The sequence below is a fragment of the Rhinopithecus bieti genome, unplaced genomic scaffold (assembly GCF_001698545.2).
Source record: "Rhinopithecus bieti isolate Rb0 unplaced genomic scaffold, ASM169854v2 scaffold_3040, whole genome shotgun sequence".
Taxonomy (NCBI): Eukaryota; Metazoa; Chordata; class Mammalia; order Primates; family Cercopithecidae; genus Rhinopithecus; species Rhinopithecus bieti.
Window position 1 is genome coordinate 9,423,995 of NW_016804657.1, and position 18,337 is coordinate 9,442,331.

Sequence of the window (18,337 nt, forward strand, 5' to 3'; positions counted from 1 at the left end):
TTCTATATTTTTCTCATTTTTCAGTGGACCATAAAAGCTTCTGCATAGACGAGTACTGATTCAGATCAAATCATCAATTTGTAAATGAGAATACTAAGGTAGAGTGATTTGTCAAAAGTAGTATAGTCTGTCAACTGCAGAGTTGGGTCTAGAACTCAAGTCTCCTAAGTCTCAACTTCGTGTTTTCTACATCATACTATTTATTTGTAAAAGGTACAACTTTTGTTCTTAAAAAGCTCAAAATATCAAGAGGAAGAGTGGGGATGCACGCCAAAGTTACAATGTGATGAGGTCATGAGAGAGTGCAGCCCCCTAACAGTTATAACTGGGGAGAGTTCATTTGCAGCTGAAAAAAGGAAAGGAAGTGGTAGGGGATGGTATTTTCACTGAATTTTTGAAGAGTAGAAGGAATCAAGACAGATAAAAATGAAAGTGAAGGGCATTCCCAGAAAAGAAAAAGGGACATACAAAGGCAAGGATGCAACAAAGTTCAGGCAACAGTAAAAATCTGGCCAGATTGCAACTCTCTTGTAGATGTGTGAGGAGGAATAACAGAAATTGAGCCTAGAAATGTAGTTGGTTTTTAGCCACAGAGGACACTATTGGAAAGACTCAGCGTCCGGGACTTGACTCCCTAGGCACTGAGGAGTCATTGACAATTTTTGGCATAGAAATGGTGCAATTATCGCTGTGCTTCACAATGATGTATAGGATGGCTTGTTTGACATTAAGCTTGCAGTCCAGGTGACCTAACTGGAAGCTATCATAAGAGCCCAAGGTCAGAGGAAGGCAGGAACAGAACAAGGGCAAAATCAATTAGGTTAGAAAGAAGAAAATATTCTATCAGTAGAAGCAAAAGACATTAGTGGCAGACTGGATGTTGTGACAGCCAGGTGTTCAACCTGGGTGACAAGACGGAAGTTAGCAGGAACACAGTGTTTAACAATGGAAGGCTCACACTCGTAATCCCAACACTTTGGGAGGCCGAGGTGGGAGAATTGCTTGAGCCCGGGAGTTCAAGACTAGCCTGGGCAACAAAATGAGACTCCATCTCTAAAAAAAAATCAAAATAATTAGATGGGCATGGTGATACCCGCCTGTGGTCCCAGCTACACAGAAAGCTGACGCAGGAGGATGGCTTGATCCCAGGAAGCCAGGGCTGCAGTGAGCCATGTTCACACCACTGCACTCCAGCTTGGGTTGACAGAGCAAGACCCTGTCCCAAAAAACAAACAAAAAATAAAAACAACAAAAGAACTGAAAAGAGTCACAAATAAACAGTATATTGGGGAATATCTTATTTACAAAACACCATGTTCATACCTTTCAAGTGTAGACTTATTAAAAATGTACTGGTATAGATTATCTGGTGAATAAAAACAATTTTCAGACATGAACATTCTAATAATTTTCAGTAGCTGAAAATCGTGTTGATTGTCTTGGTTTGAGAACAATTGCTCCCAATCCTCATTAAAAATCATGCAGAAAAAAAGAGGGATAAATTAGAATTCCAGAGCTATCAGGGACCTTGTAAAGCACAGGCCAATTCCTCATTTTCTAAGAGAAGAAACTGAAGTGCGATTATTGTAAAAAAAAAAAAAAAAAACACAACTTGCTCAGAGCAACATGTGTAGCTAGTAGAAAATTTAAGACTAAAACCCAGGTCTCCAAATGTCTAGCTCATTGCTGTCTGTGAAGCAGGACACTGCTTTTCCTTAGAAAGTCTGGGTAATGTTCCATTTCCATTACATTCCCTCTATTGTCTTTTCTTCAGTGTTTCCCCAAACAAGCTCCTGAGAACACTAAGGACCTACCACTAAAGTTTTTTCTCTTTACTATTTCACAGGCCTACTAACCATTTCCTTAAAAAGAAATAGATGAAGTAAATAATTTTGCCATATTGATTGTTCTCATTCTAGAAGCTTATGAAGAATAAAAACACAGTAATAGTGAAAATAGCTCACAAAAGAGAACAATTTATGCTACCTGGCATCTTCAGAACAAGTCTGAAAAGTATAGTTAAGTAACAGCTCTGACCTACAGGATGCAAACTTCAGGATTCCTGGGGGAAAGACTCAAGGTTATTTTGTATTACTAGAAGTTACTGTATCATATTAAATCATATCTGCACAGCCAAAGGGAATGTTAAATAAGCATGCTTGTTGATTTATCCAGGGATTAGAGGCTTGTTAAACAGGCAAAAGCTGTCATCTTGATCCCAAATGGGCAGAATTGAGTATGACTCATCTATTTTGAATGTCAGCACATCATGAATTCAACAATATGACATGACGACAGAGAGATCAAAGTAGTTACCTATGGATTATAATTCCTTTGAGAGCCATTGCAGCTCCTCCAATTTCCAACAATGCACTTTTTCCTTAATAAGCAATTTATTATTTAAAATTGCTTCTATGCCCCACTTTTCATGCCTGTTCAGACCCAGCCACAGAGCAACGTAGGCTGACTACTATTAATTAGATGTCAGGTTTGTATCTGTGAATTTACACATGTTCCCTTGTTTAGTCCTCATAGCTCTATGAGGCAGGTGCATTTTCAAGACCGGAAATACAAGTTGAAAGGAATTAATGCCACACAGTGTCAATGAAAAGATCAGAACTCAAACCTAGTTTATCTGCTGCCAAATTTCATGATCTTAACCATGGTATCCTGCTCCCACTTCAGCCCAGATGTAAACAAAATATTTCTATGATAGAATGTACTCATGTGCTAGAACACTATCTGTGAAAGAAGGTAAAGGATGTGAAGGGGCTGTCAAAAACCCATGCTTGGTCCTCTTTCATTGTCAAAGTGAGTTGTAGCTTTCTAGTTTCAACTTGGGTTACAATACTGGCTCTCCTGGTCTCTATAACTGATCTCAATAAGGCAGTAGAATGTTTGTTCTTCAGTGTTCTATAAAGTAAATTCTGATGTTGAAATATTTATTGTCACATCACTGCCTTCATCAGAAACTAACTATTTTAAATTGTGGCTGGAGTACTCTTAGAAAAGTCTAATCAGTTATCCAGAGAACTCAGACTCTTACTCCCCTTCTTCTGAGCCAGAACTAATCCCAAAGTTCTGGTTGCTCCAAAGTCCATGTCTATATTGATGCTATATCTTGTATCGGAGCTGGAAAAATCTTAATTATTACAGTTTTCTGTATGGATCCTCCATGGCTTCTGCATTTTTACTATCTAAGGAATTTGAGACAGTTTAATAGTTTCTTAAATAGCACCCAAACCAAACTAAAGCTCTTCTTCTATTTTTGATGAAATGTGGCATTCACTAGGAAAATCTGAAGTTGGAAACACTTTACAGCTGCTGAGAAGTCTAACACTGTATAGTACTTAACCTTTAGTGGACTAAGGGTTGTTGTATGTCAAATTCCTCTGAAAGTAAATAATACCTAAGGAATCTTATGCAGAAGGACCATGAAGATAGAAATACCCTTTCTATCTGAGTCAATACTTACATAATTCACCTTCAGCTGCCTGGCACATAATAATCACTTGATAAAGAATTAGTAAACGAATGTTTTTCTATATATTGCTTTCACTGTTAGAGCACGAAGCAGAGTATCTAATACAAAAGGTATTGAGTATAACAGTGTACATTCACTTTGCTTTCATAGGTCCCAAATGAAAGTAAGCACAATTTCAAGCAAGATAAACAAGGAAAGGCTCACTGCAGAGTCTTTGTAATTACATATTTTGATGAATAATTAAATACCATCCAATTAATAAAAATGGCATTCTTAAGCAACTTTTAGGGAGTTGTGTAAAGTGAGACCACTTTTAAGTCCACCTAGCCACCTTCCTCAAAAAAAAATATAAAACAAAACAAAACAAAAAACATGTTTAGAATACCCACAGTAATTCCAGACTTGACTTCTCCTTCCCCCTCTCCTACACATATTTCTCCTGCATTCTTCTGGCTAGTTTGTGTGTGTGTGTGTCTGTCTCTGTGTGTGTGTGTGTGTGTGTGTGTGTGTGTGTGTGTGTCGACATCAGAAAAGTGTCAACTCTTCCAGGAAAACTTACATTATTCCACAAACCAAGAAACATTCTGCCTACATCTCTGTCATTGAGTTATTTCATTTTCCTATCATTATGTATTTACATGTCTTTCATTCAACAAAAATTCTTCTTTTCTTGAAAAAAAATACATCTTAATCAGCTCCATTTCTCTGCTAAACTTGGAACATAGTATGTTCTCAATAAATATTTATGGAATGAATGAATGTATTACAGATATAAACTTACAGATCTTACGATGTGGCTGGTGGTCACACAGAAGTAAATTTAATCTGAAAGTGTAAGTGGAAGTGGTGGGTCTTAAATAGACCCACAACAGCTTGATGCCTTTGATGTAGCCTGGTGGAAGGATACACAGAAAACTGTATATAAGAGAGAAGGCATGACTCAAACCTCAGTACTTGCAAAGGAATTCCAAACGATGAGGATCATTTGCCAGGATGTAGTAGAGATCATGAACACAGGTGCAAGTACAGAGAGACATAAAAATAATTTAATAGGTTTGGTCTTCTCAGTCAAGATCTTGTCTCTGATCTAAACCTAGACTGTGTAAGCTGTTACTAGGCACTACCATATTGTTATCACCAATGCCCTGTGTGTACTGAAAAACTCTTGTCTCTCATACTAACTCTTCAGTGCCATGCAGGACTAAGCATTTCTTGCCCAAAGCAAGAAGAGACTCTTTTAAAAAGAGATGTAGCAGAAGACTCTCCAGGGCCACCTCTTACCTGCTGGTTCTGATAGGCCGTAACTGTGGTGAACACAGTCTCAGGAAAGTTGAACGTTTTCACTCCATCCCCAACAGGAACAGGCTTAGTGGGTGAAAGGTCGCTGCTGAAGTCTTTGCGAATCACATGAACTCGAGGCTGGTATTTGTGCATAGAGTGCAGAATGATCTAAAATAAAAAGGCGACTTGTACCAGGCTTGGCTTTAAGGAACCTACATTTTGCTTTCATGCAAAATACATCACAAAGTAGAAGCACTAGGAAAAGCACAGATTGGAGGTGAGATGTACAGAAAACTAGAAATCAATATACTTGCCAGGAAAAACTAAGCGATTAAATAGCATTACATGGAACCAAATAGCAGAACATCCTTAACATGGATGGTAAAAGTAATATGTTTGCTTCAATTGGATAATGCCGAATGACTTCTCTAGTACCAATGGACAACATATCACTAAAAGGTCTCAGAACCTCTGCCGTGTGACTAGTTATTCCATCCAGCTTAAAATGTTCAGCATGTATTCATGCTGTCTTTAAATCGTACATCCTATTATTTGCATTCATTATTGAATATGTGAACATTATTTTGTTATGTGAGAGTGAATGGTAGATATGGGTTTTCACTCTTTCAGAAAATCATTATTTCCTTGAAGATGGAAGCAATGGTTTTAACTTATTCAATCTTCCCATAGCACCCAGTATGCGTCCTGCCATTCAGTGAAAATTCAATATGTGTTTCACTGCCAAAGATATATTAATAGCATCACATGCTCCAGTTATACTTGGAAAACCTTAAGATTTAGTCTTCCCTATAAAAAAAAATTTCTTGACAAATTAGCTGAAACTGTCATTCACTTGTTTCTCTTGTTTTATGGCCTTTGGGTTATTCTACTGAATGCTGTGATTTCTTTTAACACTGGTTAATTTGTCTTGTTTTTCTGTCTTGCCTCCTCGACTAGACTGTAAGCCTCTGGAGCACAAGGACTTTGTCTGGTAAACACAACTTGATGTATAACAGATGTTTGCTAAATGTTAGATTTGTAATAAATGGAATTTAACTGGAAAAAAAAACACTTTTATGCTTACTTACTTAAAATGACTTAAAGTGGCATAGAGATTCCTTATTTTACCTATTTGAAAAAGACAGGGGCTAGCCAGCTCTAAAACAAACAGGGGAAGAGAGAAAGAAAGGGGAGACAGGATTCTTTGACTCACATGTCCTTGATCATCCAATTCATTGTTGGTGAGCTTGAGTTTGTCAAAACTGACCACCTGTCTCATCCAGGTGTCTCCAGAAGCCAGAGAATCGGGGTGTATATAAACTCTTGGGGGCACAGGGGAATCAGCATTGCCAGCCACCATCCACTTGGAGCTATGATACACATATCTGAGATAAAGAGAAAGAGAGGAAAATTCAGAGACAGAGGCAGAGAAGGGACAGAGGTCCAGGAAACAAGTTGAGACAGGGGAAAGGAGAGAAAAACAAAGAGATTACAGGAATGGAGAAGTAATGGGAAAGAAACAGAGAATCAAAGGAGGAAAAGAGAAGGGCAGATAAGCAGGGAAATGAAATAGAGATAGAAATGGACAAAAAGATGGAGTGAGGAGGGCAGAGAAGTGTTGTGGTTAATGATCAAATCTACAGCCCTTGCAAGGAAAACATTCTCACAGCCCTCTTCCTTTCTTCCCTCTCTCCATGCCATGCACCCCTGTGTGCACACAGGCATCCTGAACTCACATGTCTAGCTATAGAAAAGGCATTTTACTGCAACCTTTCACCTTTCAAATGCAAACCATATAATCCCTTGGCCATTTGTTCAGGATTTTGTTTCTTATTAAAAACATCTTCCATATTGTCCTATAAAATGCAGCCATGTGCAGAGCCCCTCCAAGTCTCTCACTGGTTAACCATTTCCTTGCTAAGAATCTGGACTTTGAGACATTTCTATGATGGGCTTTTGCCTCACTGCAACCATTTCAGAAACACCACCAAATACTCGCAGTTCACATTGTCTTTGATGAACCTGTTTTGAACATCATCTTCTACACTATTTTCCCACAAAGTCACTGGAAACAAGACGTTTGGTAGCAAAGGAAGTCAGTTTTCCCAACTTTGCCAATTTTCTCGGAGTTCAGAAGAAACATCTTCATGGATTTGGCACTTCCCTGCTTCTCAGTTCTAAAGGACCACGTGGGACCTGGACCCTGAGAAATAGAGGCACCCAGTCCAAATCACAACTCCCAAGATCCCCTAAAACAAGCTGGAAGCATCTTTTCTCCTAAGTGCTGAAAGTCAGACCGTGTCTCTCTCAGCCAGCTCTCTCCCTGCTTGCCATACTAGTCCTGGCCTTTTTCATCAACACTTGCCTCCCTATTCATGGGTTTAGGGCCAAGCTCTTAGACTTTAGATATTTCAAAAATGAGTAATGATTTACTGATTTGAGTGAGACCTCAAGAGAACAAATAAGCAACAACTTTTTTTTCTGGCAAGGACTATGTATAAGCCATCCAAGAGACACGGAGACTACATTGGCTTTTAATCAGTTTGAGGGAAAATTACTTAACAATCTCACTCACAACCCATATCAATGAATAATAATTCTCCCTAAGTAGATATTCTTCCTGAAATTTTACCCAGTTCTCCTGTTCTTCCTCTCCATCATCTATGGGGTAATCCATCAAATATACATTTTAATATGCTTTATTGTTCCACCTCTCCTTTCTCTTTCCAAAATAAATCAGCCCAATTTATTTAGCATTTCACAAACCAAATTATTCAATATATTAATCACTTCCAATATTAATTAAATCAAATTTAGACTTAAGATCCACTTGATTTTTGCTACCTTGGGAGACACTATACAATCCCATTCTATCCAGAGACATAGTGGGGAATCCCAGGTCAAAGTTAACACTTTTTCCACCTGGTGCTCTGCCACAGGCCATTGACATAGTCTCCATTCCTTGTTCCCTGTACAGTATGCATTGCTAAAATATTTCCTCTAAGGAGTTTGAAGAATTGTCTTGGAATGCTGGTGATACCCACATTTCCACATCCCAGAGTTATTGTTACCTGTATCTTTTATTGTCCACAGGCACAATGTCCATTGCTATGTAGTACTGCTGATGTGGATCTAGGCCAGTGATTTTCACTCTCATGGCAGGAAACATCCTCCTATGTAGATGAATAAAACAGAAAGCTCAGAAATCAGAATGGGAGAAGTAGCAGGGGTAAAAGCTAAAACAATGTTTTTTGTTTTTGTTGTTGTTGTTGTTGTTGTTTGATATGGAGTCTCACTCTGTCACCCAGGCCAGAGTGCAGTGGCACAATCTTGGCTCACTGCAACCTCCACCTCCCAGGTTCAAGGGATTCTTCTGCCTTAACTTCCTGAGTAGCTGGGACTACAGGCATGAGCCACCACGCCCAGCTAATTTGTGTGTGTGTATGTGCATGTTTAGTAGAGACGGAGTTTCATCATATTGGTCAGGCTGGTCTCAAACTCCTGACCTCGTGATCTGCCCGCCTCGGCCTCCCAAAGTGCTGAGATTACAGGTGTGAGCCAATGTGCCCGGCCTAAACAATGTATTCTTATTAGATACTCTAAGCAGATCAAATTCTAATGTCCTCTAATTCTCAAAGTTGGCTAATTTTTTCACTTTGGAAATTATCACTACAAAATATACTGGAGACTTATACTACTGAACTAGTATCTCTTCTTAACTTAAATTGACCTATTTGATGATTCATACTCTCCAAGGGTTCAACCCTGCTTTGTATTTTTAGTTAATCTTTGTTGTGACATATATGTATGCATAGGCATGTGTGTGGATGTGTGTAGTCATGCATACATTTCCTATTAACTATAATCTTTATTTTTTTATATACTTTAAGTTCTAGGGTACATGTGCACAACATGCAGGTTTGTTACATATGTATACTTGTGCCATGTTGGTATGCTACACCCATCAACTCGTCAGCACCCATCAACTCGTCATTTGCATCAGGTATAGCTATAATCTTTTTAAAGGTTAGTACAGCAACTTACACTGTAAGTTATAATCCAAAGAGCTTTTCAGTTTATTGCAAGTTACCATAAAATATTTTCAACTGAGTTTATTTGAAAATGACCACTGTAAAAATAGTCTCTCAAGTAAAAAAGAATAAAGGAAGGTGTGACCAGTCTCTAAACAAAGAGCCACCAAGATTTTTTAATGCGTAAAACTGTAGAAAATTTTCTGCAAGTTCTCAGGCTGTCAACGTGTGTGTCAGAAGAAGGACCCTGTGGAATTGGAAGCAAATACCAAATGAATTCTCGTGCCTCTGGGCAATACCTTGTTTCTACCACAATGGCTTGTTAAACTTGCCAAAGCAAGTGAGGTCAGGATATAGCACTTTACAACTTCTCTCATAATTGAAGAGAGGAGGAGACAGAGCAGCCCAAAAGAGGTATTGAGTTTCAATAAGTCTAGAATAAAGTTCACCATTCTTCTTTAACCATAAGAAAGAAGAAAAACATCAAGCTCAAGCTCTTTTGTATCAAACCAGCCATAAAAAGTCCTCAGTTCAAAAATTTGGATTGCCCTGAATGTGCTTGAGGCTACTTGTATGCAAAATGCTGCATTAAGCTTAACCATCTGGGGCTAGTTAGTCAAGCTGGGCAGAGCACAGTGCTAATGAGGTCAAGGTCACAGACTTGATCCACATATGGCCTAATTGGCTTTGCTCCATTTCATGGCCATAGACCATACCCTGACCTCAGACAGCCATCTTGCAAATATGTACTGGTTGGTCACAGGAGAGGCTCTCTGTGCTAGTTACACACTCACTACTCATCCAGGAAAAGCAACCCAAAAGGCTGATATCCCCTGGCAGTAGGTCAGTGACATCATAATCATATCTGAGGGAAAGCACAAGAAGGATCACAGTCCTTTAATAGAGATGGTGGCTAATTCTTATACAGTTACAAAATTAATATGTAACTATTTCATCTTTCTCACCTTATTACTCTTCAGAAGCTTCTATGGGTATATCATTTTAAAATGTCTCACCCTACCCTCACAATTTTTATTTAAAAGCCTCATACTTTTGTCTTATGGTGAGCTAATGAAATTTGATGATGGGATACTCATATTGACTAAATCTAACATTCACTATAGGTTAGGCACTTTAATTTGCATTAATTAATTCCAAAAATTTGGCAACCTTGATCTATACATTTAAATACAGATAAGTAATTCCCTTCTTAATAACACTGATTTATAGCTTCCCTCTATATGTAAATGTTTGGAGGGCATCTTGCCAGAGATAGGGCAAAAGTCCTCTCACTTATTACCTGAGATAAGAAAATATGGTTTCCCCCAGTCACCTAGAGAGGCTGTATTACATGAAAAAGAGAGACTTCTTTTCTTCATAACTTTACAAAGAAAGATGTTAGATTTTTAAATTCAGTATCTGTTTTGTCTGGAACAGTTATATGACCTTCAATGGAGAAGCTACCCGTCTCTTTCCAGTATCCAACTTCTAAAATGAATGAACTATGTGACTTTGGATAAGTCACTTAACCTCATCACCTATAAAACAAAGAAAATCGACTAGATAATCTCCACGGTGCCCCCCTGCTTTAAATTTCTGTGACTACCTTTGAATTCTCTTCTTAAAATCTTTGCAAGTCTTTTTTTCTCTTTTTGTCACATTTTAGCATGGACTATCAGGTGAAGTCACAACATTCTAAAGGAAAGTTAGTCTTTCATGTTTTACAAAAAGAGATGTGTTTGGTTTTAATTTTATGGCTAAATTTAGTCCAATTCTTTTGTCTTCTAAACCCATTAATCCTTGCAAGCACCTCTGTCCATGGTGCTGATTATGCAGGTTGGGTTGGTACACTCAAAGACTAAGGGCTCTATAGACTTCAGTAGCTCTGAATCAATAGGATCACAGTTCGGGGTGTGGGAGGACGTACATGTTGACTAGGATCATCTAAATGAGAAAAAGGAGAGAAAGCCATATATAACTAACATAACTAAGAAGATGGAGTTTGGAATTAAAATGGAAAATAATACTGACAATACTGTACAGGAAGAAAAATGAGAAGCAAGAAATCAACCAGAAAAATGAGAAGGAATGAAGAAAATTCACAGAAGAGAAAGCCTTATTTGTATGATTCTGAGTTGTTTCAGAATTACCTGAAAAGAATTAGATGTAGTAACAACAGTTAAGACAACTGAATGCATTGATGTAGTTTCTAAACTTAAACACATGATTTCATTTATTACTAAAGAACAAACTATGTGTCTGTCTTGGGGAATATGTAGAGTATCCAGATATTAAGGTGAATTTGTGAAATCAGAGATATGAAAATGAAAATACTGCAGAAGAAATTACAAAATGAGTCACAAGAGGGTTGTCAAGGAGATGCTCAAAAGAACTCAATGCACTGAAGCACAGGGAATAAAGGAGTGATACCAGGAACAAACATGACTGGAATACACAGACCCAAGAGTAATAAAGTAAAAACCCAAAAAGAAAACTGGAAAATCTTACAGACCAAAAAAAAATGTAATATTTCTCCTCTCTCCAAACCAACTCTTCTACCAAAACCTTAAAAAAGTTTTCCTTGAGTTACTTTGCTTTCTTCCAAGACTTTACACCCCAAAATGTGGAACAGAAGTACACTGAGACCCAAGCAACAAAAAAGAGATGGTATTGAACACAATTATCCAGCCCAGCTGCTCCCCCTAGGAAGCCTTTAATGGTTTTATTCACTACTGAGAGAAGGAAGAAAGTTCCAGAAGAGAAAGAAGATAAATAAAATTTCAGCTTTATTTTAACTTCATGTTTTTGTCATATCTTATTGTATTGGGAGGTTTCCTTATATACATGTAGATAAATTGGACCCAATCAAAATATTATTTTACTTTAAATGGCTATGTTCACAAAAACAGCTCATAATCAGTAAGATGGGATTTTTGTTCCCCATGACATGTAAGATTATGTACACCGGCTTTGAAAACACAAAAGTAGCATAATTGTTTTGCTTAATTTCAATGAACTATTCCTATATGCTGAAAAGCTTAGTCCAAAATTTATTTATTTTTTTATTTTTGAGACAGAGTCTTGCTCTGTCACCCAGGCTGGAGTACAATGGCATGATCTCGGCTCACTGCAACCTCCGCCTCCTGGCTTCAAGCGATTCTCCTGCGTCAGCCTCCCAAGTGGCTGGGATTACAGGCACCCATCACCACATCCAGGTAATTTTTGTAATTTTAAAAGAAACGGGGTTTTGCCATGTTGGCCAGGCTGATCTCGAACTCCTGACCTTAGGTGATCCACCTGCCTTGGCCTCCCAAAGTGCTGGGATCACAGGCATGAGCCACCATGCCTGGCCCAAATTTAATTTTATCTAAATAGTTTCATTTTGAATCCAAGGGGCAAGAACTACAGCCATTTCTTAACAGTTCAGAGTTGAGACCACTGTCTTAGAGCCACACAGATTTATGCAGAGTTCTGGAACTGCCTCTTAGTACCCATGTGCCTCAGACAAGCTAATTAATGTCTTTCATCCTCTGCATCCTAATCCATATATGGGATGATTATGTCCAACCTCATAGGATTCCTGTAAGTTTCAAAGATGTGTGTTGCGTGTCCAGCACAAAATAGATACTTAACTATGGAAAGCTGAAACATACCAATAAAGGAGTAGCTTAACTAAAAGTGTCTATATCAAGAGAAGCTGTGTTTTTAAAACTTTGTAATCCTAGAAAAACAGTTTTGTAAGAAATTCCATAGGTAACCAATAAAGTTGCGGGATAATTTCAAGTCAATGATAAAACACCATGGACCATCAACAGGGCTCAGAATATGCATCAAGCCAATTCTTTTTTAAAAAATTATTACAAAAGCATTGTTTCTTTAAATACTTTAGTAGATGCAAGTTGTTATCTGGGAAGCAAACTTCTCGAAAGTATTTAATGGTGAAGTAAACACTTGCTTTGGAAATACATATTTTGGCTGTTAAGATACCATGGACTTTCAGTATTAGTTGAAATACATTTGTAGGTGGAAAATGTTTATGATTTACATGACTTACATTTGAATGGCCCTTGGAGGAACATAATACAATCACAGCAAACACAACAGAACCACTTTACCAAGATGTCCAAATGCAGAAAAATGAGCGCAAGCTGCTTTGGTTTTATTGATGCCATCACAAATAAATAAGAATGGAAGAATGTAATGGCTCCTACTTCTGCAAATTCTTTGAATCTGGCCACTCAAAGGAATTTGTCCTTACCTGCCTGCTTTGGTGATGATCATTTCAGTTCCAATGTCATGGAACCGCTTCCAGAGGTCAGCACATTGCAGCTCCACCTGAATCTCCTCCATGGAAGACATGGCAGCAGGCACAGGGCCTGCAGCACCAGAGGCCAGGTCAGTGTGAGTGCTGAAGGAGCAGGAAGTCCGCTCAGTGAGTACCTCAGAATCTGAACCAGTGCTCTGCTCAGAATCTGCAAAATAAACAATCAAGCCTTAGGTGAGAAACTGCTGAGCTCCCCTCACCCCTGGCCCTAAAAGATGGGGGTGGGAAACGCAATGAAGTGGGGAGAGGGGTAAACAAAAGGAGACTTAAAGCTGGGAAGCTCCAGAGCACAGCACTCAGGGTATTTTATTATTTTTTATGGTTTGTTTTTGTGATTTATGACCTTCTTTCAGGTTTCGTGTTTCCAACATGACATCTGGCATTTTAGTAAGTTTTAGCAACAGCTGAAGAAAATTGGTCCACAACAGGCAATATAAATAGTACTAATGTCACCATGTTGAAGGGAATGAGGCCAAACTGGGTCAACAAAATAAATGCCAAATTAAACTAAAATAATTATAAATTATAGGTCCAAACCTAGATTAGACTACTTCATTTGTGCGAGTAAAGATTCAGTGCTAACAATATGTTCTTCAATTCCATACCACTCAGCGTCGCTGCCTGTCAGTTATTTTAAACACAGAAATTTTTCCTCTACTTACATAAGCCATGGCCATCAAAAGTAATGAAAAGCTGCTTGGGATCTTTAGAAGTACTTTGTCATATATTTGAGTAAATGGTTTTTCCTAAGAGTCTAATCAGGCCATTTTGGATGGGAAAAAAACTTCTGTTGTGAGTCAAGGATGTAAGCATATGGAAAAAGTTACCCAAAAAGGCAGTTGAAACAAAGGGAATAAATGAGTTCAGGAGACACCTTGATTGGTTTCTGAAGTATGGGCAGAGGGGAGGGGTGATCCAAACAGGAAGGTGGGATTGAGAGCAACCAAATAAAAAGTTGGCATGCTGGGCCAGATGGTCCTTTCCTGTGTCTTCTGTACTCCTGAAGACAAGTGGGGCTGGGGGGCAGGGAAAGCTGACTGATGAAGAAGGCTAGAGCCAGATTTATCAGGGAAGATTTTCTGGAATTTAAAATATTTACCTTTAGGAGCTTAATGCCAAGAACTGTATGTCCTAAAATTTTTCAAATTCAGATTATCTAGTATAATTTTCTTAGGTCAAATGATGCTGCAAGTCAAGCCTAAGAATCCATTTCTTTAACCCACCCTTAACATCTAGAATTCTGATTGCTTTCCTTGGATTTAAATATATACATGAGTAAAGGCTGGAACCAAGTGTTGTACTCTGACAAGTGACTTTTCAATGGTGTCAAGGGTCAGAGCTTTTTGAGCATCATTCCTTGGCACTAGTAAGATGGAAAAAGAACAGGACAGAATGCCAAATCATGCTGCTGCCAACCTCACTTACCTGCAGCAGGTTTGCAGCCCTGTGAAAAATACATCTCATGGTTCCTTTACTTTTCTTTCCTTTTGTCACTGACTTTTTTCTCTTGCAACCCCAGGCGGCATCTCTGGCAAGAATATCTAACAGCTGTGTCAAAGCCCACAGAGAATAAAGTGTCCACAGGCAGAAAAGCGTCATTTCTCTCTATCTCCCCAATTCCTCACCTGTCACTTGTGAAGATATTCAGGTTGTTAAAGAACCAAACCAAACTTCTAAATAAACGGGAAGTTTCTGACCAAAAACTTCAGTTTACCCATAATCACTACTGTAGTCACTTCATTATCCCTCCTCCTCTGCTCCCTCCAACAAAAAACAACTATAAAGTTTTATAACTAGGTTTTACATGTCTAAGCACATAATTTTATACCTAGGACTAAACAGCAGCTATTTTTTGGTCTTCTCCAAGCACTGAAAAGTAGAACTACTTATCTAAGATGACAGCTGTTGCTGAGTGACAAATCTATATCCTAGCCTGATTCTATACGCCTTTCAGTGGCAGACCCATTATATCATCACACACTCGGCCAAACACACATAGATCTGAGACATAGATTCCCAAATCCTATTTTGTTTCCTGGATATTTTAAGAGCTCCTCACTTCTCATGAATAGTGTAAATTTTTCAAAAAATTCCTCAAAACAAGATTTTTAAAAATACATTATTGTCCTAGCTTTGGAAGTGAAGAGCTATGAAATCCACCATAAAGTGCCACAATTACAAAAAAATGAAAACATACACCTTAAGTAGGACCCAGCAGAAATTTTGAACATACGATTTCTCCAATGTATGTTTAGGAAGTGGGAAAGGGAAGGAAAGGTATCACTACACTAAGAGATAAGTATTTAATGGTAGCTAAATTGAGGTTGAGATTGGAATTGGGACTACAGCTAGAGAATTATGAAATAAGAGACTCTACCCTTATGTCATCTGGAACAAAACAGGGACTCAAAATGTAACATCAAATGAATTAATGAATAACCTTAGACATGCCATTTAACCACAGGGGGGCCTAAGTCCTCAATGTGCAATGAGAAAGAATGAACTTAAGGATTCCACCTCTAATGACCAGTATGTAAGAATCCTCCCCAGTGCAAGTGCTAACCCAGGTAACCTCAATTAGAAACATCAAATTTAAAATTCTTTGAACAAGACGAGTTAAATAAGGAAAAAGACTGGGGGCTCAGATTCACATTACCATAGGAGTTAAATAATTGAGTGGGTATTCTATAAGAGTTTATAGCTTCAATCAAATCAATCAATAAGCACCTATCAGCATATGGCCTTAGATGAAGTACCATGCAGATAATTAGAAACAGAATCCAAGACCTTAAGAAATTTCCCAGTCAGTGTTGATTAATTATGTGTTTATTGAGTGCTTACTATGTGCCCAGCTCTGTGCTAGATTCTGGGAAATAACGAAGTACACAATGGGAGCCCTCTTCAAGTACAGTACAGTGGAGACTAGGAGCATTCAAAAATAATCAGAGAGCAACACAAATAACTGCCACACAGTTTTCCCGTCCCAGACGTCTCTTAGAAGTCCAGAAGAGAAAGAGATCCAAGAGGGCAAGAACACTCCTGGGGAACCCAGGGTTAATAGAAAGGAAATGGGCAAGTCTGTGGAGGCATAGGCAGTATTTGTCCATGGAGAGGATTTCAAAGACATTTATTTAATTGGAAATACCCTGAACTTCTGGATTTTCACTCTCTCACAAAATAGGATCCAGTGACTTTTATATCAAGAATGTAAGCAACAGCACACATGTGCAATAACATGAATGCACATGCAATCTTCTATTCTCAATTGTTTCTTAAATATTATAATCTTAAAATAAAGTTACTGTTACTTTTATAGAGGCTTTATTTAAAAGGCTTAATGAAGAGTTAGGGCCACCTGTGGGGTAAGCAACCCTACAAAACCCTTAAAATAGTAACCTCAGAGTCAAGATTAACAGGCTAGGTAAAAATAAAATTTAATCTTTTGTAAAATACATTTCTAAATCACAGTTACAGAAAATATTTTGGCTAACCAGATCAAAATTTTTAACTGTTAATTAGGATGTATAATCAAGTTATCTAAGTCATGAAGAAACACACGGCTGGTTATTTTAATCAAATTAAATCATCCATTTAGAAATATAATCAGTCAGTCCCTCAAAGATCAAAAAAAACCTCTGTGTTTTCAAGTTCATTTATTCTTGGCAATTTGTGACTTCCTGTCCACAAAAAATAACTATTAGGAACTCATATGAATGATGCACAACTTCTTGGCTATCAGATACTGTCAGAATAATATTTCAACAGAAGTTTAAGTAAATCAGGAACATAAAATGTTACACATAACCAAGGCAGCTAAAGAAGAAAACTTAAGTAACCTGCGCCAAGCCAGTTACAAATCACTGGAGAACATTTTGTGACTCACAGAGCCAAAGCAAAATATCCATTCTCATCCCCAAAAAAATCCTTTAAAAGAGATTTTAACCATCATTTTACTTTCTATCTCTGACCTATTTCACTTTGATAAAATGCATACTGTAACACTAAGTTCCCACAGAAAGCTGAGTTTAGCTTAGAGTAAGTTCAATTCTCACTCTAGCAATAGTAATAAAATAACTTTTAATTTATATTTTACACATTACCTAATATTGTATTCCCATTGATAAGGTAGACATAGCATGTATTTTTATGTCTATTTTGTGGACAAGGACATTGAAATAAGAGAAATTGAAAACTAACATGTACTAGAATGTAGGTCTTCTCCATCCTGATCCAACAGTCAGATCTTCCCAAAAGCATACTAGGTTCAACCCAGCCAAAACAGCTGGTAATTCTGTAACACCCCTTAACTATTTTAACCATCCTCACAATTAAGGTGGCTTAAATATGTTTGATTTTGGCCAAGTCACATGACTATTCTGGTCCCCAATTTCCTTAATCTTTATGGCACAGCACATGCACATTTAATTAGAAGTGCTATAAAGTTCCTTTTAACTCAAATGTTTAATGGGTGGATTAGTAGTACAGCTTAGAGACCACCAAGTCTAACAAAAGCAAACCAACTACAATAGGTTTATTTGTTTACCATATATAGAAAATGCCTAAATTGCATACACTTTTATTCTAATAAAAACTTAATATCAAAATTAGACATTTTAAAAGCATATTTTACAGTCCTGGCATCTCCACTTAACAGTTAATTTTGAGGAATTATTAGTTACTACAGTGAACAAAGCACATATACTCCTGTGGCTCTGCTACTGATCAGCAGTGGGATCTTTAAAGTTTCTTTGGTTCACTTGGCCTCAGTTTCCTTATCTTTACCATGGGGGTGGGAGTATAAGATACCTTTCTGCTAAAAAAAATAGTTATATATTTATGATAAAGCATAGTGTAATGGTTCTATTGATAATAATATTATTGACTTTGGACAGGGAGATGACTATAAGCTCACAAGAACTAACACAAAGAGTTAATGGCCAACATTATTTGAGCTCTTACTATTTGTCAGGCACTCTGCCAAGACTGTACATGCATAACATCACTTAGTACAGGCAAGCCTAAGAGTTATTATTATTATCTCCATTTTATACATTATTGATGCCAGAGTCCAGGTTACATCCATTCTATTGCCTAAGGATTTCCAGCACAGAAGACTACATTTAATTTCATTTTTATGTCACCAAATATTTCTGCTTTGCCTTGACTAGATTACATATTAATGGGCCAAGACAAATAAAACAGGTTCTTGCTCTGAAG

The 18,337-nt window shown here is 37.7% G+C and overlaps 1 protein-coding gene across 2 annotated transcripts in view; it reads right to left on the reverse strand.

Annotated features, from left to right (window-relative positions):
• Positions 1-18,337, reverse strand: part of TBX15 (T-box transcription factor 15) — a 105,649-nt gene that overhangs the window by 36,826 nt on the left and 50,486 nt on the right. For both annotated transcript variants that reach the window (XM_017869835.1, XM_017869836.1), the window contains exons 2-5: positions 13,055-13,268; positions 7,837-7,938; positions 5,979-6,150; positions 4,766-4,933 (exon numbers count right to left, since the gene is read on the reverse strand). In XM_017869835.1, coding sequence (XP_017725324.1) covers positions 4,766-4,933; positions 5,979-6,150; positions 7,837-7,938; positions 13,055-13,268 — 656 coding nt within the window. The remainder of the gene's footprint in view (positions 1-4,765; positions 4,934-5,978; positions 6,151-7,836; positions 7,939-13,054; positions 13,269-18,337) is intronic.